General features: G+C 46.5%; 1 protein-coding gene across 1 annotated transcript in view; it reads left to right on the forward strand.

The window, feature by feature from the left end:
• The first annotated feature begins 728 nt into the window (after positions 1 to 728).
• The window catches only part of Awh (LIM/homeobox protein arrowhead), a 300,738-nt gene continuing 277,984 nt past the window's right edge, over positions 729 to 23,482 (forward strand). The window contains exon 1 of the mRNA XM_077628062.1: positions 729 to 844. Coding sequence (XP_077484188.1) covers positions 782 to 844 — 63 coding nt within the window. The 5' untranslated portion in view covers positions 729 to 781. The remainder of the gene's footprint in view (positions 845 to 23,482) is intronic.

Genomic DNA, 23,482 nt, shown 5'->3' on the forward strand with positions numbered 1-23,482 from the left:
TGCTTTCATTGTGCGAGTTTTGTTTGTATGTGTAATTGAAATCATTCTCTTTGTTTTTTCTCTCTTTTCTCGTATGGGATCAGTTAAGTTGACGGCCTGACGACCAGGCGTTTCCTTCAATTGAAATAGAAGGAAAGAAAACGAGGCATTCAAGGAGCTTCTGGCCACTTCCCAGCTCTTGATGTGCCTATAGTAGTGCATTCGAATCTCAGAATCCACCTACAATTATCGAAGGCGCTGGTTTTGTGGGCAGTGCCATAAACCGATAGTATACCTCGAGGTGGCCTTTCCGAAAATTTCCATCATTAGTATTAAATGATGTGCACTTGCTTATTTTTACTACTGCTTTCTAGAAATCAGCAAGTTTATGTTCCCGGAAAGCGTACGTGCACGGAAACGAAGAAATGAAACGAAAGAAGGAATGTTGAAATGCTTTGGTGAAAAACATGAGAAGGCACTAAAAGTATTGGGCTCGTTGTGCGAAGCCTGCAAGCGTTTCCTGCTTGGCAGCTCGAGCTTAGGAGCGAACTGTCGTCCCCCCTCTGGGAGTCTGCTCGAGGGTGGCAGCCAATTAGCGCCACCGACGCCGCGATCCAAATCGCGCAGACGGGGCCGGCAGCTCGCAGAACGCTCGAAGCGCTGGGCGGACGCGGCCCGCCCGCCACTGTCCGCCGGTGGGCGTCGCTGGCGGGCGGACGCCGCGGCGGCTCCGCCTCCCGGGGAGGCGATCGTCTTCCCGAGCAACGGCGCAGTCGACGACGCGATTCGACGTCGCCGGGACATGCTGGCCGAGCGGATATTGCGCTCCAGCGCCGACGACCAGGTCACCGTGAGCGTCATCAAGGTGAGCCCCGTGTGGAGCAGCAGGCCGCCGGTCCCTACCCTGCGGTGCTGTGGCGCCCCGTTTGTGGTGTCGCGACGCGGCGGCGGTGCGCGATTGTTTCGTGGTCGCTCCTCCAACGAATGGCTGTCCTTTACGCGGAGCACTCCGTGAGCGAGGGAGATTTCGCTGTACTCATGCTATGGACTGTGCCCATTTCGGTCAGGGATTGATGCCGAGCGCTAAAACGCTTCCAAACACGCGTGAAAGCCGTCAATTCCAAGTGGAGCCCATAGCTATAGGTCACATATGCTGGATGTACTTCCGGGCCAGCAGCCGAGCGCCGTAACCACTTCGCCACCGCGTCGGGTGTATGTGAAAGAGAACGCATGATGAGTACACAGCCAACAATTATTCGATAAGTGGGAGCGACAAGCCCACTTCCCTAGTTTTCTAAGCGGTTTTATTGTGCATGTATAATTACAGCATTATAACTTCCCTGCGGAAGGAAGGACGGAGTTCTTTCTGGAACGCATATTGATAGTTTCCTTTCACATTGGTTTGCCAAGTCTTTGCGATAAGCCTCAAACACCGCTTTTGAGGGCTAAAATGGAGTCTCCAGTGCTGCTGCCATCTTTAGCCATTACTTGCTCTGAGTTACATGTACCTGCCGTCATGCTGCGGCTCTCAGTGCAGTGTGTTACACGATCGCTTACCCGCATTCGAAGTCCACGGGAAAACATTGCCTAGTGGTTTGGTGTAACTCGGAGCTCAATAAATAGGGTACGCCTCGCGGCCGCAGCTTCCCGTGCATGGAAGCTAACTGCATGCGCTTCGGGAAGCAGGGCGGACGCAACTGCTCATTGTGCTTTGACGTGCAGACGGCCGTCGCGATGCACATCGTGTGTGGCGGCAGAAAATCTTTGCTCTTTGCGTTCCTTGTTCTGCTTGTCATGCGTCTATCTCTCAAAATATTTTATTGGAAACCCTCATTTGCAGGAAAACGTGATTTGTAAGCGTGTGCAAGAGCAACAATGCATCAAGTGGGCCTTATTCGTCGCGCGACCGAGCGGCAAACATTGCCGCATATCAGCGCTTATTTGGTTATATTTTACCGTAATATATCAGTACACAACAGCTGTATCTTACCGGTACACACTAAACACGAATGACACGAGATGGGAGGTTTATCGGTGTTCGTCCGCTTTAAAACACCGCATCGCCAGACGAGAACACCGGTAAAACGGTGCACATGATATCATAAACACCGAAGCAGCATTAGCTAGAACTGACGGTGTGCTAACGAGGTCCGCAATCGTTCATCAGCCGTCTCTAACGGAGTGGTTGTCGCCATTCGAAACCTTCCTAACGGTGTAGAAAAAAACACCGTACGGCAACTGAAACGGAGGGAGGTCGAATTCCTGCTGCTGTTCAAAAGAACGCGCCAGTGGAACTGTGTACTTTTATCTGTTTCGCATAGTTCCGAAACGAAGCAGCAAGTGCTGGTTTCGGTCGAGATGCAATCGGCTGCAGGCGGCGCAAAGGATCAGAAGACGGCGAGAGAGTCGTGAGTGCGGACGCTGAGACTGTGAGCGACGTAGGCGCTATCCTCACCGACGGGGAAGAAACGTTGAGGCTAACGAAAACAGCACAGCTTAAGTTAAGGACAACGCAGCGAGCCATGGAAAGAAAAATGATAGGCGTAACGTTAAGAGACCGGAAGCGGGCAGAGTGGGTGAGAGAACAAACGCGGGTTAATGACATCCTAGTCGATATCAAGAGGAAGAAATGGGCTTGGGAAGGGCATGTAATGCGAGGGCAAGATAATCGCTGGTCCTTAAGGGTAACGGAGGGGATTCCAAGATAAGGCAAGCGTAGCATGGGGCGGCAGAAGGTTAGGTGAGCGGATGAGATTAAGAAGTTTGGAAGAAAGTGTGGCCGCAGCTGGCAAAGGGCAGGGTTAATTGAAGAGACATGGAGAAGGCCTTTGCCTTGCGGTGGGCATAGTAAGGCTGATGATGATAATGTATTGTACCCCACATTTGAGTGACTATGACGAAACGAAATATAAACAATGTAAGTAGCTGTTCCACTCAGGTTGGACTGTACCCTCGCAGGAACTCATCAAGAGAAAAAAGGCTCCGGGCCAAATTCGACCACTGGGTTTCTTTAAGGTGCACAGACGTAGGACAGCGCGCAGGCCTCTCTCTCACTGGTCTTCGCCTGCACGAAAATGCTGCGCGATTCAATCCAGCGGCCCTTTCCTCAGCACCACACTGCCTTACTGGCAAATTTCACGAGATATAAGCAGCGCCTCAGTCGAGCCAATATGGCAGCCGTAAAGAGGTCTTCGTCTGTCATCAGCATGGCTGCATTTAGATGTTTCCTTGATTGCATGACTGACTCACATTTTTTTCATTGAAGGTGAGCGACTAGTTTTAGTTAAACACTTTGTGTTAATCGGTGTCGGAACCGGTGACCTACTCGAGATGGTCGGCCTGTGTCTGCAAACGTCCGCCGAGCAAGCATAGCCACACAGGTTCGTCGCCCCCTCTTCAGCGATGCCACGTTCGCCAGGCTGAGTGCTACTACATGGCGGGTAAGTCAGAAAAAATGCAGGCACGTTTCAAGTTTAATGCTGCATTGTTAAAGTTAAGCAGGGCTTTGAGAAATCATCGCATAAAGCGCAGAGCTGAAATCGTTCACGACATTTTCGCTTTGGACCGCCGTGTGCTGAGCCCCGTACGTGGGGCCGTCACATCAGTCAAGCAATTAAGCAGTGTCCTCGTGTCTACACCCGCGAGCGGAAGCGCGCTTCGGGCGATATGCCGCGGGACAAATGGAGAAAAAGTTCTACAATACGAGAGCATTATGTGGCGCTTACGTGCAAATACTGGGAGATATCGATAGCAGATGCGCAGCCGCCATAACCCTACATAAAGTGCGAAATAAGAATAAAATTCCAATAGGAGAAGGTGTCAGGCAGTGTGACACGATCACGCAAACGCTATTCACCGGTTGTTTACAGGAGCTACTCTGTGGCCTGAACTGGGAACAGTTGGGGATAGGTGTTAATGGAGAATATATACCTAAGTAATCTGCGATTCGCTGATGACATTGCCTTGCTGAGTCACTCAGGAGGTGAACTGCAAGCCAAGATCAATGAGTTAGGCAGGCAGAGCACTGTACTGAGGGTCTAAAAATGAATATGCAGAAAGCCGAAATGGTGTTCAGCAGTCTCGGAAAGCGACAGCTGTTTACAATTGGCAGCAAGGTGCTGGAAGTAGTAAGTCTACTTGGGACAGGTAGTTACCGCAGATCCGAATAACGTGAGTGAAATAACTAGAAGAATAAGCATGGGGTTGAGCGCATTTGTCTGGTTCTCTCAGATCCTGAATGGCAGTTTACCAACGTCCCGCAAGAAAGTATACAGGGTAGTATACAAGAAAGTATTCACCTAAGACTTTACACAATTCTCAAAAATTGGCTTTCTGAATTACAAGGGCGCTCTTAACGGCTCAGCATTGACAGCGGTGTGGTGCATCAGAATACAGCTATATTTAAGACGTGCTAACGAGAAGGCCGGTTAACCAATACTGAATGGTTTCTTTCTAACTAATATTGTTAGGATTCTTAATCATTGAGATGCGTGGAGCCCACTGTAAGCAATATCCATGTAAGCTTTTTTAATCTTTTAGAACCCTCTCCACTTAGGCCGAAGAAATTTTGACTACTTCGACAAGATACGTGCACAGAAGAAGTTAATTGATTTGCCTGCAAGCTTCTCAAAAGCGCCTGTGTTTTGACGCGATATGGGCGAAATTTGTTGGGCCACAACGCCGAGGGTAACCAAGTCTTCGAGATTCTAAGAAGTGAGATGGATACTGCATGCTTAGGCTGGGCTACACGCTTTTAAATGATCAAAGAGCCCGACAGTAGTAGTTAAAAAGTTAACTATTCAATATTATTTAACCGGCCTTCTGGTTACCATAACCACAGAGCTGCCGTGGTGGCTGAGTGGTTATGGCGCTCGGCTTCTGACCCGAAAGACGCGGGTTCTATCCCGGCCCCGGCGGTCGAATTTCGATGGAGGCGAAATGCTAGAGGCCCGTGTGCTATGTCAGTACATGATAAAGAACCACAGGTGGCCAAAAATTCCGGAGCCCTTCAGTACGGCGTCCCTCATAGCATGAGGCGCTTTGGGACGTACGTTAAGCCTCCTAAAACAAACCAAACCATAAGTGTCCCTCAGTTGGAGCATCATTCGACTGAAATAGATTATGGCTGAAACAAGGTTCAGCGCTGCTGCCCAGCGTGTGCGTTTTCCACACGCTGTGAAGTCCAATGAAGAAAAACATGTCACATGGTTCGCAATCAGGGGCCGTATTCCGAGTTTGTGTCACAATAAAAAGCGTCATAATCTCCCGCAGCGACCACCCCTTATTGGCCGAAGCACCGGAAATGGATGTCGGTTTGGTTGCTACTGTGAGCGGCGGCATGATATCACTGCGTTGCGGTTGCCGCAACGAAACGTCCAGCGGCACTATTGCTCTTTACCGAGAAATGGGACGCGACCAATGCTATACAGAAGAAAAATTCAGCCACATGCTTAGTTGCGCATCGAATTCCAGTCTAAAGGGGTAATATCAAAACTACTTTATTTATCCAATGGACTTCAACGAATAGAAACAATATTTCCGCTACTGTTTTCTGCACCGTGTATACGGTGCAGAAAAGTACTTTAAAAGTACTTTAAGTACACCCCCGGTTTTTGTAAACGCCGGAGGTGTACTTAAAGAAGAAAATATTGTACGCAACTGCGGATGGCTTTTCAGTGACAGAAGGCGCCCGCTACAGCCGTCGATCGCCAATGGTAAATAAAAGGCAGCTAGCTTGTTCTCACAACACTGCGTTGAACATTTATTTTGTGGGTAAAAAGATAGGGAGAAAAAAATTTGCGCCATGCACTCACTCGCTGCGCAATGCGCGCTCCGTGGCGTGCTGAACCAAGACGCCGTGATGGCTAATTTGCCATCTGCAACATCGTTGAATGAAAGTTGGTGCTGTGATTGGACTGTTGTAGAGACGGTAATTTACGTTTTTCATGCCTTTTATGCATTTACTGCAAGAACTGCGGCATGCCGTGTTTAGGTTTTTAATTTTTCTGCAGCAAATAAATAAAAAGAATGAGCTAAAAAATCTTGCTGTGCTTCTCTTCATATATGCGTTGGGAGACTTCGCAGACGAAATTTTCGTAGCTTCGCCATGGTGTATGACGCGCATGCATGCCCACACTGACGCCCGAAAACTAACTTGCAATCTCACTCGCGAGCTCAATGCAAGATCACACCACCGCGGCTATCAAGAACACTGAGGAACGCCGAAAAACCGCATATAGCATGTCCAACGCGTCGGTGTAGTAGCGCGTGGCTAGTGACTGACCATCCGTGCACATGAGCGGTTGCACGCTGCCAGGCATTACGCACGATCATGATGCAGGACGCTTCAGCAGCTAATAGAAAGTTCTATATATAGAATAGGAAATGCATGTTTGCATGCAGTAAACTACTGTAAACGCAAGCATTCTGCGGGTTGATGTTACATAATTCAACGTACACAGAAGAGATGACTCCGGTGATATTGATGTCATCCGGTATGAATGAAGAGAGCAATTTCTACAACAAAGCGGCGCTCTTTAGGCCTAGGAGCTATCGAATCGCCCAACGAAATTAAAAAAGGGCCAGATTTATCGTCCATCCAATTTTTTGCAGGCAATATAAGACAAAGTGAAAACCCCGTACCCTGGTTATAGCCAGCTCACGTGCCGAAAAACCCACTATAGCATCGATGAGTTCACTTGGAAGCGAGAGGCTCCGCTCGAGAGCGCCGCCGTGTTGGGCGTCCTTGAGCAGCGTACGCGATGTTTTACGTCACTGTCCGGTTTATTCGACTTTTTTCGCTGCATCGGTACCATCACATTCGCTTCCGGCGTTTCGACCAATCAGGAGTGGTCGCTGCGGCAGATTATGACGCTTTTTATTATGAAACACACTCGGAATACAGACCCAGGTTGGGTAGCCGCAAGGTAGCGAACACTGTAGGAACAAAGGCTTTCTGTAGCGTCCTCTGCGACACATCCCAAAACAAAATCGCATCCTTCCAGTTAATGAAGCAGTGTTCAGCAGCTTCAGATACATTGCAAAGACGGCAGTAAAGAGAAGACACGTTTCGTAGCCAGAGCTACATTGGCCACGAACTCGCAGTTTCGCGGTGCTCGCATTCCCACCGCACCGCACCACGTGACCAACCGCGTGGCTGGTCACGTGAGCAACCGCGTGACGAACCACGTGACCAGCCACGGCGCCGCACCGCCGACCACGTGGCCAACCACGCGGTCGGTGGAGGGAGCCACTGAAACCACCGCACACTCACTGAATAATAATAAAAAAAACCTGTGCCGAGGCTGGGAACCGAGCCAGGGCCTTTCAGGGTCGCTGTCAGTGGATTGCGCGCACAAGGCTGGGAACGCATAGCCACGGTGGCCAGCGCGACGGCGTGCTCTCGTACAGCGCATTCTGACGCCCCGGAAGGGTTACCAGAGAAGGCATGCCTCCCGTAAAAACCACGCGCAGTGACCTCAAGGGCGGTTCACATGCAAGCGAATTGGCGAACAGAGCGAACAGCGGCGCGGCGCTGCGAAGCGGTTCGCGAGCTTTCGTTTCACATGCATCGCCGCTCCGCGTTTCCCACCGCTGCGAAAACCAATGTTGCGGGCAAAAGATATGCGCCTGCAACCGGTTTTGGTGGCCTGCAAACACAAAAAAAAGCGTAATATAAACGCATTATTTTGTCATTTTTTTCATGGTTTATTTAAATAAATATAATTATTGCGTTTAAGCATTAAACAGCGCTTTATACAATTTCTTTACTAAACAAAAGTTCGTACGTGCGGCGTACAAACTCGCGTGGCAACGCCGGGCCAGTCTAGCCACCCTTGCCGGGCGGTCATTGGTTGAGATGCGGTGCTGCCGCGTCGCCGCCGCGAAAATTTCCAACTTGCCCGAACCTCGCCGCTCCAGCCGCTGGGGCTTTCTCCGCCGCTTGAGAGAGGGTGTACTCGCCGCCGCGGCGGAGTTCGCGAGCGGTTCGCTTGCATGTGAAACGGGCTTCAGGCGTAAGCGGGTCCTGGCCAGCCAGCCGCCAGGGAATTGTCGCCGCACACGCAGTCATGTGAGGTTAAATGAGCGACACCTTACCGCGGAATGGCCACCGCCACGGCTCCGAAGTAGTTTGACTGCGCCTTGTCAGGCGTGGCCAATTAAAGAGGAGCCTCATCCGCGGGGCGTCAGTCAAAGCGCCTACTACCGCATTCCGTACTAACGCAGGGGAATACCGGAAGGGCGCCCGCTGGCATCGATCCGACGGTAGGTCACGTGTCCCCAGTGGGCGGTGCGTACTGCAAGCTCCTCTTCCGTGCTTCGAAGGCCTCCGCCCTATGGGCGGTGGATGGATGGTGTCGCGGCTTCTCGGACGCCCCGAGGGCCGCGCCTTCGCGGTTTCCTGAGAACTCGTTTTGGAAGCATCGATCGACACCCGCAAGAACAGCGGTAAATCGGTCGGTTTGAATCGACGTTGCAGGGAGCAGTTTACATTGTGTTTCGGCTGTTTTACTGCAGTGGTTCGCAAATGATTACGGCAATCCTTCCCGGATCTCCCAACTCTCACACGAGTACCGCTTATAACAGAATCACTTGTGCAGCACACAAAGGACACGTAAGTTTTGGCAGCTGTTTTGCTTTTAATTTGGCCCGTTTACACGATCACTTGCTGAGACTGTGATCACGGCTGAAGATAGCGTCGGTCCAGTAGTAGCCAGCTTGCGACTGGACTGGTATCCGGTTGATCTGTGTTCGATGGGAACTGAGTCATAGAGTCGGTTAGGATCTTTCAGCGACCTCACCAGTAACTTCGTGACATCGTGTCAGGTGGCTGTCGCGGGGAGTACACGTGTGCAGTGTCTGTAAACCCAATTCAACATGGTTGCACGTCGAATCACTCACCAAAAATCGAATAGCATCACCAGTTGAGCCGAATTTTTCCGCTCTATTTATGTATACACCAGGGGTCTGAAACCAATATTGCTGTGCGGGTCACATTGGGAAAAATTCTTCCTCCGCTGGCCAGAAGCCGCAAAATAAGAAAAAAGAGGGGAAGAAGCCATAACAATGGCGCCTTTTTTTTGTTTTGGCGGAGGGGTTGGTGAGGAAAGCGTCAACCTTGCAGCGTGGTCAATAAAACAAACTACAAAGACAGTTGGTCTCGTCAAGAAGAGATTTTAGTTTTTAATCGCACGAATAAGCATGCTGATGGCTTGAGGTTTGCCAACGCTTAGCAGCAACAAGAGATGTAATGGATGACGTTAGGTCTTATGCGTATACTATAGACGATTTGCGTTCATGGTGGCAGTAAATTCAAGATGGTTCTTTGCGTTTCTTCGGAGGGCCACAGGAGCTCTCCAAACGCGAATTCGACGGTGTTGAAGGAGCAGACGATGATTGATGCCAGATGATGCAGAAAAAGAGAAAATATATTTACAGGGTGTACATTGGCAAACTGCGTTACAAGTTGAGTTAAGGCGCGCTCACACTAGCGGGAAGCTTCCCGCACCGGCACAGAGTCAACGTCGACGCTGCCTCGCAGCTCCTCAGAATGACGCTCACACTGCGCGCGTTTTCTCGCTGCGGTTGTATTGGAATGTGGAGAGAGGAGGCGCTGAGGGAGGACCCGAACGAGCAGAAAGAGAAGGGGATAGTCACGTGACACTAGAGAAGACTGGAAAGCGCACCCTTTTCTCGCGTCGTCGTCTTGATCGTCTGCTAGCTCCCCTCCCGTCGCCCTGGCAAAGCAGCCGCCGAGTGCCCGGCCTCCGCCTCCGCCGACGGGGTCACTGAACTGGGACCGACGTCACGGTTCACGGTCGGCGCCCATTGGCTGTTCTCGTCAGCGGCACGGGAAAAATAGGTACCGAACCCATCGCTCGGCGAGACGGCAGAGCAGGCTGTCCGCGGGAGAAAAAACGGCTTGCGCGGGAAGCGGCACGCGGAAAACGTCCTGCGTTGCGCGTTTTCCCGCTAATGTGAGCGCGCCTTCACACAGACTGTAGCTTCAAAGATCTCACACAGAGAAACTAGACACGACCTTAGTCATCGAACCGAGGTTAGAGTCTAGGTCTGTACAATTACGTGCCAATGCACGGAGCCTCTAGCCACTGCACGGAGCCTCTAGCTCAACTAGACAAGACTGCTCTCCAATTATTTTACATGCAATTTTAAAGCTTTTTCAAACAAAGAAGTTAGGGCGGTCATATTTCGAGGCCCGCCCTAAGCTTCGATAACCAATGGAGGTAGCCACAACCCCTGAAGGTAGGACCCAACGTCGAGCCCGGGGCTTGACTAAAAAGAAAAAGAAACACATACCGACAACATACTGAAGACCCTCCTTCCGGGGGGAGTTCTCGCCCTTATTGCTTGATGCTTTCCCCTTCCCTGCTGCACCCGCGCGTCGCCTGTCGAAGGTTGAAAAGTTTTTTTTTTTCAGCTAATTGGCGGCATCACTAATCCACTGTCTTGCCGCAGGAATGTTAGACGGCGGAGACCCGCGACGCTTCGGTGCCATCGAGAATGCCAAAAAAAGGGGCCCATCGCGGAACGCGAGGTGGTTGGCATATTTCCGCAGACGCGCAGTATCGGGGTCTGCCGCCGTGGGAATGCTGCCTAAGACCAAGCGGCACCACGTGCTCGTTGTGCGCGCCTCACATGATTTCTTGGTGCGCTTAACAAAGCCAGGTGTCTTCGGCCCTCACAGCGGTGCTGTCAAGCAGCTTGTGCCTCCTGCGCCTTTGCACTGCTTGCGAGGGGGGTGGGGGGTGGGGGGGGGCACGCGGGTAGGGGGAGCTTGAAGCTTCACTGAGAGCACTCCGCGTAGACCGGAGGCCCGCAGTGACCGAAGGAATAAAAAAAATGTAGGCATTGATGAAGCGCGGCCTTACACGTCCCCCCTACGATGGTAAATGAGCTTGGAGCCCGCTCATTTACGAAAAACCAAATAAAGCCGCAATAACCGCAATAACTTAAGCCTTCAACCTTAGCTTCTCATGCGACAACAACTTCTTGCCACAGCGGCACACAAATCCGCTGGTGCAGGGGTTATAGCCGCTAGCAAAAAAAAGGAATACACAACACTGGAACATGACAGCATACAAATCCGGACATGGCGCAAAAATGTCACATCAGAATAACTGACACGCAACGCACACACAAAAAAACACAATTTGGTAGCGGCGCACAAGTCCGTTAACAATCGCACAGCAGTTACACGCAGACACCCACGCACACGAAGCACACCAAAGTCCACTGTCGTGCAATTGTCTCTACAACAATTTTTGGCGGCGCTGAACAGTTCCGTGCACGTCCCCCGTTGGGTGAGCGGGAACGTTCACGCCGTCCAAGACTGGACTGGCTATGCCTGGCGATCTGTCCCAAATACGGATAGCAAGGCTTCCGGTGCTGCGGTACGGCGTGCGCGGCACGCGGCAGCTCGCGAGTCGATGCTGCCTGGTAAAGCTGTTTGTCATCGTGCACAACAGGAGTTAGGGCGCATTCACACTTGTTCAAAAATCCGGCGAGCGAAGCGGATTCGCTCGCCGGGAAAACTAGGACCTGTTCTCATCTGTTGACGCCCGGGCGAGGCGGAACCGCCGCGCCGCTGCTGTTTCTCGCTTTTCCACACACTTCCCGGCCACCACGTCACCGCTCGCGGCGTACACAGATATGGCTACAAAAGAGCATAAATCAATGCTGTCTGTGTACCATAACCGTATGCACGCTTGCGTACGTAAACGCAAGCACATTCCCATTTTTAGTTCAGCGTATGCAAACAGACTCGCAACGAAACGCCCAGCCTAGTGGCGCCATCTGCTTGTCAGGACGGGAACTAGTACTGTCAACAAAACCGGCGCTCCTCGTAGGCCTAGTAGCGGCAGAATCGTCACTCAAAATATAAAATAAAGCAAATTTATCACTTATAATTTTGCCTATAGGCTCCTTGCGCTGCAGTTTGGAGCGCTCGAGTGGCGCCACCTGGTTAACAGTGGCGGCGAAAGGCGGACGCAGCCAACGCAGCTCTCTGGTTCAGTTCGCAGTGAGCGAGGCGAGCGGTGAGGTGTTCGTCCGAAGGCGAAAACAGGGGGATAATTATGGGTGCTCCACCTACTGCTGTATTTACCAATGTCATAACAGCTATAAAAGCACTGCAATCAAGGTACCGAATATATTTTATTGCGAAGCAATACTACTTTAGGCCGCACTTCAGCCCGTTCCGTGGCGAGGTGGTGGTAGGCACCATTGACCTTTAGCGTGACCTCGCTGCGTGACGTCACACCACGTGACCTAGAGTGACGTCACACCAGCTGTGTAAAAACGGGGCCCCATCTCACGCCGTCGCGAGGCGAGGCGGTAGCCACCAACGGCGGCCTAACTCCCGCTCCTCTCACCAGGGGCGCTACGGTCAGTGTGACGTCACACCAGATGTATAAAACAGCTCCGCTCCTCTCGCCAAGGCAGTCACACAGCCAGATGTTACGATGGTGCCTACGAACAAGGCAGCTCGGCAGAATGCAAAGAGGAAGCATCAGCCAGCTACGGAGACGGAAGAAGAACGACTTTCTAAGCGGCGTGCTTCGCAATCACCAGGCTTAACCAAGCTAAGCCACGGCCGTTTTTTTTAAGGCTTTCCTTGGACATCGTGCATGCTCGCTCATGCACAGAGGGTCTGCTGGAAATGAATGCACTGTGGAATTAAATTCATGGGTATGAACTGGGAAAGTATTTACACTGATGGGGTGTTTTGAACGTGCCATCATTAGTAGGATTTGCTTTATGTCTTTATGTAGAGGGAATGAATGCGCGCTCAGTCAGTCACAGGAAATGGACTACGGTGAAGTTCTTGGAGCTATCATCGGGAGTTTGTCTTCGCTTGTTATGCGCATCTCTGCTTCAGCGTGTCAATTTTGTTTCTAGTTTTTTTTTTCGTGCGTGTGTGTATGCTCTGCGGCGTCTTACTTCTGAAAGTGCTTATGTCGTTTTTCCCATTGTTCTACCTAAGCTTTTGTGTATTTATTTGCATCATTTTATTTCCTACAGTGGTTTAAAATATTGTATCTTTATTTGTAGCATTTCTAAGATCTCAAATCCTCCTCTGGACGAATAAAGAGAAAAATAGAGAGTGGTTCAAATTTGCCTATATATATTTCCTGGATATCACAACATCGCTAAACCCTTAATTTCTGGAATCAATCTTTTGATTTTAATGTGGTTTATCGTCCCAATGCAACTCAGACTATAAGCGGTGCCATAGTAGAAGGCTATAGGTAATTTCGACCACCTGGGGTTCTTTAACGAGCACTGACATCGCACACTCCACTGGCCTCTACACTGTAAAAAAAAAAAGCTCCGCAGTACAGAGAAACCCGCTGGAAATGCGTTGCCGGAGGGTTTTCCGCAACATGAGGTACGGACTAAATGTCAGAAACAGAGACTCCGTATGACGACTGTCACATTCTTGGTAACGGAAAGTTACGCCATGCTATGCACGAGACCGAAATCATTTTTTCACAACGAATGCTTTTGTTTTGTTCTTATTGAAGTTTCCGCAATGTGTATGCCTACGTCCTCCGTTCACTCGGAAGTCATTTCATCTAGAGCGGAAATTATCTGTATTGTAATTATGTACTTTCTGTAGTACATGAACATGCGTCTTCGTATAGCTTCTGCCCGCAATGTTCACTGCAGATATAGCCGTCCAGGTGCCGAAGAAATAAGTATTATGTACAAGGCTTTCCTTTACGCATATTATGTAGTGGATACGTACAAAGAATGCAGCTTAGAATGAAAGAGTGGTAAGTGTTTGGGTGAGTACAAGTACATACGTTTTATTTTCATGGCAAACTACACACATTGTACATCTGCACATTGCTGTCGGATCCATCTGAAAAGCATAAAAAAAATCCTCATTTAGTGGTCACACAACACCAAATATAAATTTCACAAATACAATTCAACCATCCGCTATTGAACAATCGGCTTTCGTAGAAGCTTTCAAAAGCCATTCACCGAGAACCAACCCGTTATAATTTATTGCCCAAAATTCATTTCTTATAACAGTAAACAGTAAAAACCACAGGTCCAGAAAGAAGCAGACAAAATGCGCTTTTCCCGGCGGCACTGTGCGCATGAGTCTTTACAGTTGCTTATCATTTTGTGCAAATAGAAAGTAGCTCAGGATGGGGGCCAGATGCAATTCAATGCAGGTGCCTTTCTGTACATAGTACTAAATGCACAACTTAGCGAGCAAGGAACATTGGTAACATCTGAAAAAGGTGGGAGACGCTTGCCGAGTTTATCGTCCATCCAATTTGTTATAGGCAAGACAAGACGAAGCGAAAGTCCCGCACTCAGTTTATATCCAGTTCCCGGGCATGCCCGTTGCGGCAGATTATGACGCTTTTTATTATGACACAAACTTGAAATACGGCCCCAGGAAGCACACATCCCCAAAACCGCATGTTTTCACTCATAGCTTTTATTATCTCAGCATGTGCAAGAAAATGTACTAATATATGATGTCAGTGAAAATGCAGTCACACGTACCGGAAGCAGCTCACTAAGGCATTCCAATATCTCTGCTGTGTGCCTCACAAGTAACGGATGCTCAAGTTTCAAAAAAGGGCTCTTAACAGAAATTTAACCAAAGGCCGTTGCCATGTGAACCTTTTCAAAATGATGACCCAGAAAGACGAAGTGTCCTCATGTGTCTGATGCAAAAGAAGGATGAAGGCATGAGTCTTTCTGCTTTTTGAACAGCTGTGATAAGTTTGTTACTGGTACTGCTTGGTGCAGCTTCAGTCTCCTTCTTGACACTTTGTGAAATAATTATATATCTGCGAAAGATCTCGCTAGCAAACATTTTGGCACTAATGGAGAAGCAAAAAGACCCATGTCCTAGGCCTTTTTTTGTGACACTAAAGGAAGGCTTGCCTTTTAGAGTCATTGATTACGAAGAGGTCCATGTGGCAACAAACTTTGAGAGAATTCCTTCAAGGGCTCTTTGTTATCATGAGGTGCCCTGTAGATATATCACAACACCTCAGTGAGCTGTTACCAGCCCTGTGAGTTCACTGTCACTTGACATCAAGGGTATGTACTTTTCCTCGCCACATGCAGCAATGATGTATATGTCAAGAGAAAGCATAAAAGATTTCTAAGTGGAATTCCAGATTGCTTGCGGAGGAAAGCACAAGAGTGGCCATGCTCAGCTGTTACCTTTGCTTCTTGCTCGAGTTCTACTGTAAGTACTACGTAATGACAGGTGTCTGCATCAACTCATATTTAACACCCGTCCTGTGCGACCTCCATCTTGCACTACATGACAGGCAACTTTATAACACCCTTCATGCAGAGAGTGTCATCAGGGTCAGTGTGTTCTGTCAGTTTCCTGGTCCTGTGGTTTGTGCTGTGTTTTCTACTCTTAAATTATTTACTGCCTTCATTCTCCACTCCATGAAGCCTGAATGTGCTACACTGGGCTGCTCCACGCGTCGTGGAGCAGCCCAGTGGCCATTTTTTTTTCATACGTCGGAGGCACTCAGCTCGAAAGCCATGCTTACTATATTCAGCAGACAAGAGTACATGTGAGACACATCATTAATAACTAATTCTCACAGTGGTATCTGGTGCAAGAATATCTGAACACTACTCAATTTTTGCTTAAGTTTTCAGATACACTCTTAGATTAAAAACATAATTTGGCTACATTAGCAGAAGCGCAGCACCAAGGTACTCACCAGTTACCTGAAGCAGTGTACGCAAGTTCTCGTGCCATCATGAATACAGCACACTGTCCACGTCTTCATAATGCCATGTCACTCCAGCACTTCGGTAGCAAAATTTTCCTTTAAAAAAAGTAGTTTTGTTTATGTTAGACTGGTCATATTTAATTTTACTATATACTATGTACTTCTCATTGTACTGCCCCAGACTAAAAAATACCAATGATCACGCTTTGAATTATGTCATATGTGATCACCAAATTATGTGATCACCAATTTGTTCTTAGAAATTCTGATTGAAATAAATCTGACAAAATATTACTTCAGAAAATGTGGCACAAGGAAGAAGGACGCTAGCTAGATAACCTGGACGAATGTTTTCAGTTGCATGCAGCCACCGGCACCATTGCACACAAAATGTACAATAAAGTGGGTTTTACCTTTCCGAATAGAATTTAATGCTGCAAACATTTAAGTAAAAAAATTTCAACCTTCCATTCCGCATTAAGGAAAGAAAATTCCTCTCGTTTTTTCACAAGCCTCTGCAAGTACACAATTCAGTGAATCTACTCTACAAGTACTTGAATCTATCAGCACGAGACAGGGACGAGAAAAGAAACAGGCACTGACTCGCAACTGAAGTTTATTGAAGTGAACAGAGAGTATACAGAAAAGCCACACGCCACAAACTACACAATTACACATAAGCTACATCACAACATAAGTAAAAGATTGCCCTTAACATTCCTCTCATCTAGACAGTCCAACCCGCTGCATGTTAACGCTATGGGCAGCACACTCACACATTCGTCACCGAGTCATAAGATGTGTCTAGCCTCGATAATTTTCTGGTTAATCTGCTGTGAACGTAGTGCCAAAATGCATGTTGCCGAAAGGAATGGCTAGCAGCCTTCACATCCCTTGTAATATGCAGATAAGTTACAACCCCTACCAATATCCAAATACCTCTCATGCTCCTGTAGTCTTACATTGATACACATTCCAGTTTCACCAACATAAACCCAACCACATGATAATGGTATGCAATGCATGCAATGGTTGCAAGGCACATATATGTTGCCATGTTTCACTCGACACATGTGCTTTTCCCTAACGAAATTCACAAAATTATTAACAATTTTACAGATTGTAGACAACTTATTAGGGGCCGAACACACCATTTTTACGTCATACCTTCTGGCCACAGTTTTCAAATTTTGCAACAATCTATGTATGTACAGTAACACAGTCAGTCTTTTGGCATCTCACTGGCTGGCCCCAGCCTGATCATGCCAGTCCCTGCGAAGGGGTTTCAGCTTTTAACATGCTAAAGGGAAGAATGGCACAGCACCAAGTAACGAGGAAAGTAGGACAGCACACCCACGCACAAGTGCCAACCCTGGAGCAGATACAAAATCCAAGAGCGCGTGCTTGACATTCAGCGTTGACAGTCAAGGAAACTAGGAAACACGGATTTGAACGCTAAAGATTGAACGAGCCCGATCCTTGGCTGCCAGCGCTGAATGTCAAGTACACGCTCTTAGATTCTGCATCCGCTCCAAGGATGGCACTTATGCGTGGGTGAGCTCTACTGTTGTCCTCGTTACTTGATACTGCGCCATTCTTATCTTTAGCATGTCAGACCAACTTGCCCAATCTTACATGCTCAGCTTTAACAATTTATCGCACGCTTCTGCAATAGCATGGTTGGGAAATCATGCTTTCATTAGCCTTAAAATCTTCTCTTGGAAACCAGTTGTCACGCTGTAAAAGCATGGCTTCACCAATACCGAGCCTAGACTTGACGACGCAATGCTATCTTTCACTAGCTTAGAATCGTTCGACCAACAGTCAAGTAGCTGCTTAACACTCCTGGGTGAATATCGCTGGCACACATGGCGTGTGCAGAACATCAAGGTAAGGTTCAGAAACCGCAGCTCTTTTTGTTGGGACATTTTCTCCAAGGTAAACTTAAGACAAAGGCCTTGCTCCTTAAACAAGTTCACAATATGTACAGGTTCCACACTATCACAACCTTTGTAAAAGACCAGAAAATCATAGACGTAGCGAAAGATTTCCCCCAGCCCATGCAATTTCTTGGCAATCATTCATTCCACCCTGCTTAAGAGAATATTGCTTAGCACAGGGGCAACCTTCGAATCGATACATTTAGCAGACTTTTGAACATATGCCGCACTGCCATACTCCACAAACATGCTCTTCACTTCAAATAAAATGAGGCAAGTGCCAAAAAAGTCTTATGTTACACACCCGTTCCTAAACACGAGCTCATCGTTGTGCTCCGATATACACATTCATAAGCTTTTCACAAGATCTTCATACGGGATAGAATAAAATAGTTCTACATCGACACTAATCACAAGACAATCCGCTGGATTGTCATTCTTAAGATACTCAACCACACTGCGAATTGAGTACAAGAAATGGATCTTCAAGATGCGAAGTAGACAGATGCTTTTGCAAATAACCAGAGATAATTTTGCATGAATCCTTTTCTGAAATTTATCTGAAGAGCATGTTATTGAATAGCATTTATTTGAAGAGCATGTTTGTAGAGTAGCGCAGTGCGGTATGTGTTCTAAAGTCTCGAATATGTAGTGGTTCAAAGGTTGACCTTGTGCTAAGCAATATTTTTTTGAGTAGGGTGGATAGAATAATTGTCCAGAATGTGCATGGGCTGGGGGAAAAATCTTTTGCTATGTCGATGATTTTCTGGTCTTTTATAAAGGTTGTGATAGTTCGGGACCTGTACATCTTCTCAAGTTGTTTAAGGAGCAAGGCCTTTATCTCAGGTTTACCTTGGAGCAAATGTACCAAGAAAAAGAGCTGTGGTTTCTGGACCTTACCTTGATGTTCAGCACACTTCATGTGTGCTGGCGAGTGTTAAGCTTCTACCTGGCTACATGTCGACCATTCCAAGCTAGTGAAAGATAGCATTGCACTTTCTAGCGCGGGCTCAGAATTGATGAAATTATGCTTTCACAGCATGACGACTAGTTTCCAAGAGCAGATTTTAAGGTTAACGAACGCAGGATTTCCAAACCTTGTTACTGCAAGAGCATATGATAAATTGTTAAAGAAGCTGAGACAGTTTTGCGGTGACCGGCAGAATCAGGCTGGGGCCAGCCAGCGAGATGCCAAAAGACCAGTTGTGTTACCGTATGTACATAAATTGTCGCACAATTTGAAAAATGTGGCCAGAAGGTATGATGTAAAAGTGGCTTTCTCGGCCCCTAATACGTTGTCTAAAGCATGTAAAATTTTAAGAATAATTCTGTGAATGTGGCTCGAGAAAAGTACACGTGTAGAGTGAAATGTATATGTACCTTGTAAAATGAATGTGGTATCAAATATTATTATCTTGTAGTCTGGTTTACGTAAGTGCAACTGGAAGGTGTATGAATGTAAGACTACAGGAACACAAGAGGGTAGGGGCTTGGCTAGGTGGTTGGGGTAACTCTGCTGTACACTGCACGGGATGTGAAGTCTGCTACCCTTTCCTTTTGGCAACACGCATTTTGGCAGTAAATTCAGAGAGATTAAATGGGAGATTATCGAGGCTAGACACATCTTATGACTCCGTGAAGAATGTGTCTATCGTGTTTACACACAATGAGTTGGACTACCTCGATCAGGGAAATGTTGAGGGCGATTTTTGACTCATGTTGTCCTGCATGCTTATCTGTAACTACGTGGTTTATGGTATTGCTTGGCTTTTTATATATTCCCTGTTCACGCCAATAAACTTTAGTCGCGAGTCAGCACCTGTCTTGTCTCCTTTCTCATCCCTGTCTTTCGCGCTGGTGGATTCACCGCAATGGCTCACCTCTGCAGAAATCCAAGGCATGACATTTTCCTCTTCACACTCGTGGTTCAGCGCATAATACGGCAAAGGCTTTTCAATTCCAAGGAAAGTTCATGGCTCCATTGAACACTGCCTCCTGCTTAGAAGACACAGAGCAGCAATCATTGTAGATTCTACCTGTGACACAAAGAGCAAAGTTTTAGTTTGAGTGGACTAAATTAGGAAAGCAGCACAATATATCTATAGCCAAATAACTGAACTGAAAGAAATAGAGGGTAGTGTAATAGTGAACACACTGATATATTGCAAGTGAGATATATGCATAATATATTGCAATATCCAACGCTGCTACCATTGCCTTAGCCAACTACTTCATAAATAACAATAAATGCAGTATCACAAAAATACTGATAACGTACTATTAGTGTTAATAGTAGCAGTGCAGGTTCCATGAAGCAAAAAGGGCCCAGTGCTGACTGTCGTTCCCACAGCAGCCTTGTGACCAATGGCCGGTGTAAAGGAAAGAGGAGGAATGACTGAAAAGAGAAAGAGCCAGGGGGAAGGAAAATAGGTATAGAAGGGCTTAGGATATCATAGGCAAATAAGGTTGTTTAGACAGTGAGCACCAAATAAACATTACCACACAAGTAAAGACATACAAGACCAAACATATATATCATTGTGCAGAGTGGCAAACTTGATGCCATTTAGCCCAAAATATGTTTTCAATAAAGTGATTATAATTATTAACAGAACAACTGACCGAGTGAAACCATAACAGGAATGAACAAGGAAGTTGTTAATATTCTGGCAGAAATTAAAAGAAAAAATGGATCTGGCCAGGGCATACAATGCAGAGAATGAATCACCAATGGTATCTTAGGGCAACAGAATGAATTTGATGGATTTTAATGGCACAAGGGCAGCTGTGGCCAAAGAGTGCCTTAGCACAAGTTAATTTCGTCTACTCAAGCTGAAATCAGAGACCCATTTCCCAAGCATTTCATTCCTGATAAGCTGAGCACCACGCCAGGAAACAGCTTGTGCATTGTATCACAACAAAATGATTTTCACCCTAAGGAAAATATAGCAGGAGATAGCTGATTATAAGCTCACTAGATAAGATTAGGTGATTTCTGATAGTGTGGCATGTAGCTGGTGCAAGACACAGATAATTAAACTGGAAAAGGCCATTGTCCTGAGGTGAATGTAAACTAAGCAATGAGGATAATGAAATTCGCTACACTAGAGCTGTTAAGAATCAGCTCAAGTTCCATGCTTCAAGATGATGCAAGTTTGCTCAGTGAAAAAAAATCATAAGTTCACCCAAGAATTGGTCTCTTGGCGGTATCAGGCTGCAGGTGCAGATGAATTAATCCTGCCTCAGAGAAGAGCTACAGAGAGCACAAAACATTTTAGGCCAGTCCTACACTGACAGCTGTTAATAACTATTTTAAAACTATTTTTCATTGCACAAACAATAATACCGAGTTTGTGTTGGTCATGTGATTATGTTACTGAGGCTCTCCTAAAAGTTCTAGCCAGAGCTAAAATACAAGCTCTCTCAACTTACTTTCTATATCAACAATGAGAACATAAACACATGCAGATTATTCAAGTAGAAGTTTTATTCTTCATGTCGTGCCCTACAAATTTTAAATTATACTGAAAAGTAATAGAGTGGAGTGTTTGTACCAGAAAAACTAAACCTCAACAACAATGAGAACACAAGATAAAGGCAACAACATATTGCCCAAAATTTAAATGTTTGACAGAACAAATATGAAAAGAAAACCTCTCCACAACTGGAACAAAACAGCGTGATACCGAGCACACATTTGAAAATTGTTTCATCCAAATCCCCAGTCTGGTGCTCCAGCACTCTTCAGCCAGCATGTCATGAAATGTACCATAGTTCTGGTAGCTGTAAAGTGTATACAGCTGATCCGGCATTTTGATATGTGAACAGTAACCCTCAATGACCACCAGGCTGAATACTTTCAAGAGACTGTTCTAGTAACAAGACTGCAGTGAAACACTTAGCAAGTTATGCTGGCGTAATAATGCAAACCGTTAATCTGAGAGTTCGCTGCCACGCAACTCTGTAGTAGCTTCTAAAGTGTTGCAATCGAATGAAAAAAAGGACTGCCTATTATATAAACAAAAGTCAAGAGGCTGCAATGCAAGACCACGACTGAAGTGCTGCAATACAGCAATAGCGATACAATGTACACTTTAAGCAACACAATGAAACATGATCTTTTATCCTTAATTATCAGAATTTAAATATTTGTTTTCCTTGCTCTCTTGCAAAATTAAGTTTAGATCGTGAAAGCGCTCAAAAAGACAAGGATACAGAAAGAGATTTCCACACAGTGCACTTACTTCCAGTATCTTTTTGAGCACATCCACTATCTAAACATGGTAACCCAACTAGTCTAAACGCTGTCGTTATTGCATTAAGCCTTTCACAAAGTGGGAGCCCCTTTCCCCATACAAGGTGCACCATAACTAATCCAACACTTTTTTCATGGTATGTTTTCTCTGAGAATAAACACTGTTTGAAGATTTTGCAATAGTACTTGTCTTTTCGATTCTACGAATGTATCATGCAAATGTTCAATGAAATGACCATCTGCCTATCTTGATCATTGCTCAAAATCAGGGTATAATGCACCATGAAGGGCAGGCTCTGCTTGATTTTTATGTTTTCCTAACGAAGCATGTACGTGCAAACCTTCTGCTGGCTTGTATGCGGCAGGTTTGTCTAGCTAGGCGAACTGTGGTTTTGCTATAAAGATGAAATGATACTTTGGAAGTGAATGGCTTTCTAAAATGCATTTAACATACATACCGGGGCTTTAACAGCACCTGGTGTAAGCAACATAAGTGGGGGGACCGCAGGAGTGGCCTAGTGGTCCGAGCATCTGCCTCGCAAGCAGGAGGTGCGGAGTTTGATCCCCAGTGCCACCGGGTAACCAGCGGTGATACAATGGGTCATTTCAATGGCCAGTTTAAAACTTGAAATAACCATGCTGCAATATATACAAAAAATGATTTGTGTGCTCTCTCTTACATGACATAGTTAATCATATCATAGTGTTGGTAGTACACAAAATGCATGTGTGGAACATATACATGCACTGTTTTTGTTCACATCTTACCTGCTATGTGCTGTTATGGCATGTTTTGTGCTGGGAAAGCAACATGTAGTGAGCAATGTTGTGTTGCAGCCTTTCTTCTGGTGGAATTTGAATCATGTGAGGTGCAGCTGAAAGAAATTGTTTCATACATAAGTATATTTCATGTAACACAACAAAAAGTGCACAGCCCCATCATGAGTTGTGGTTTAAACAGCGAGCTTTTTACTACTCTATTTAACATATGATGCAAGTCAGTGATGCTGGAGGCACAAAACTAAATACTGTGAGGTAACAAGAGCTAATATGGACAATCATGCCTTTAAGAGATATTGTCAATATATATTTTCCTGAATGAACTAATGTTATCCTTAGAAGCATTCAGAGGAAGATAATTTTGCTAAATGCCTTTTGCCAGAATAGGCCTTTTATGAACCAGTTGCAAATGAAAAGAACAACTTTAAGACCATGCTATGCATGCTCTAACGCCAAAGTAGTTGCATACAAGTAGTATACTATGCCCCTAGTTTTATGGTGGGCGTGTACTGCACAATTTTCACGCAAGGTAGTGGAAAGTATGTGCCATGAAACAGACGTCTGCTTGCTGAAACTGGCAAATAAGTACTGGGTTTTTAAGGCAGGAAAGAAGTTACATAGTTCCTTCTGCAGGTTTTGAACTTCAGGTTAGTTATTTGAAAAATATCAATCCCTGAACTGCAATGATTGAAGTTTTTAGCAAATAACATTTCCATTGCAACAGTGGAAACGCTCTTTTATTTGAGGAACGACTTTTCAAAAGCCTGCGTTTCATG

Source organism: Amblyomma americanum, chromosome 6 (assembly GCF_052857255.1).
Source record: "Amblyomma americanum isolate KBUSLIRL-KWMA chromosome 6, ASM5285725v1, whole genome shotgun sequence".
Lineage (NCBI taxonomy): Eukaryota > Metazoa > Arthropoda > Arachnida > Ixodida > Ixodidae > Amblyomma > Amblyomma americanum.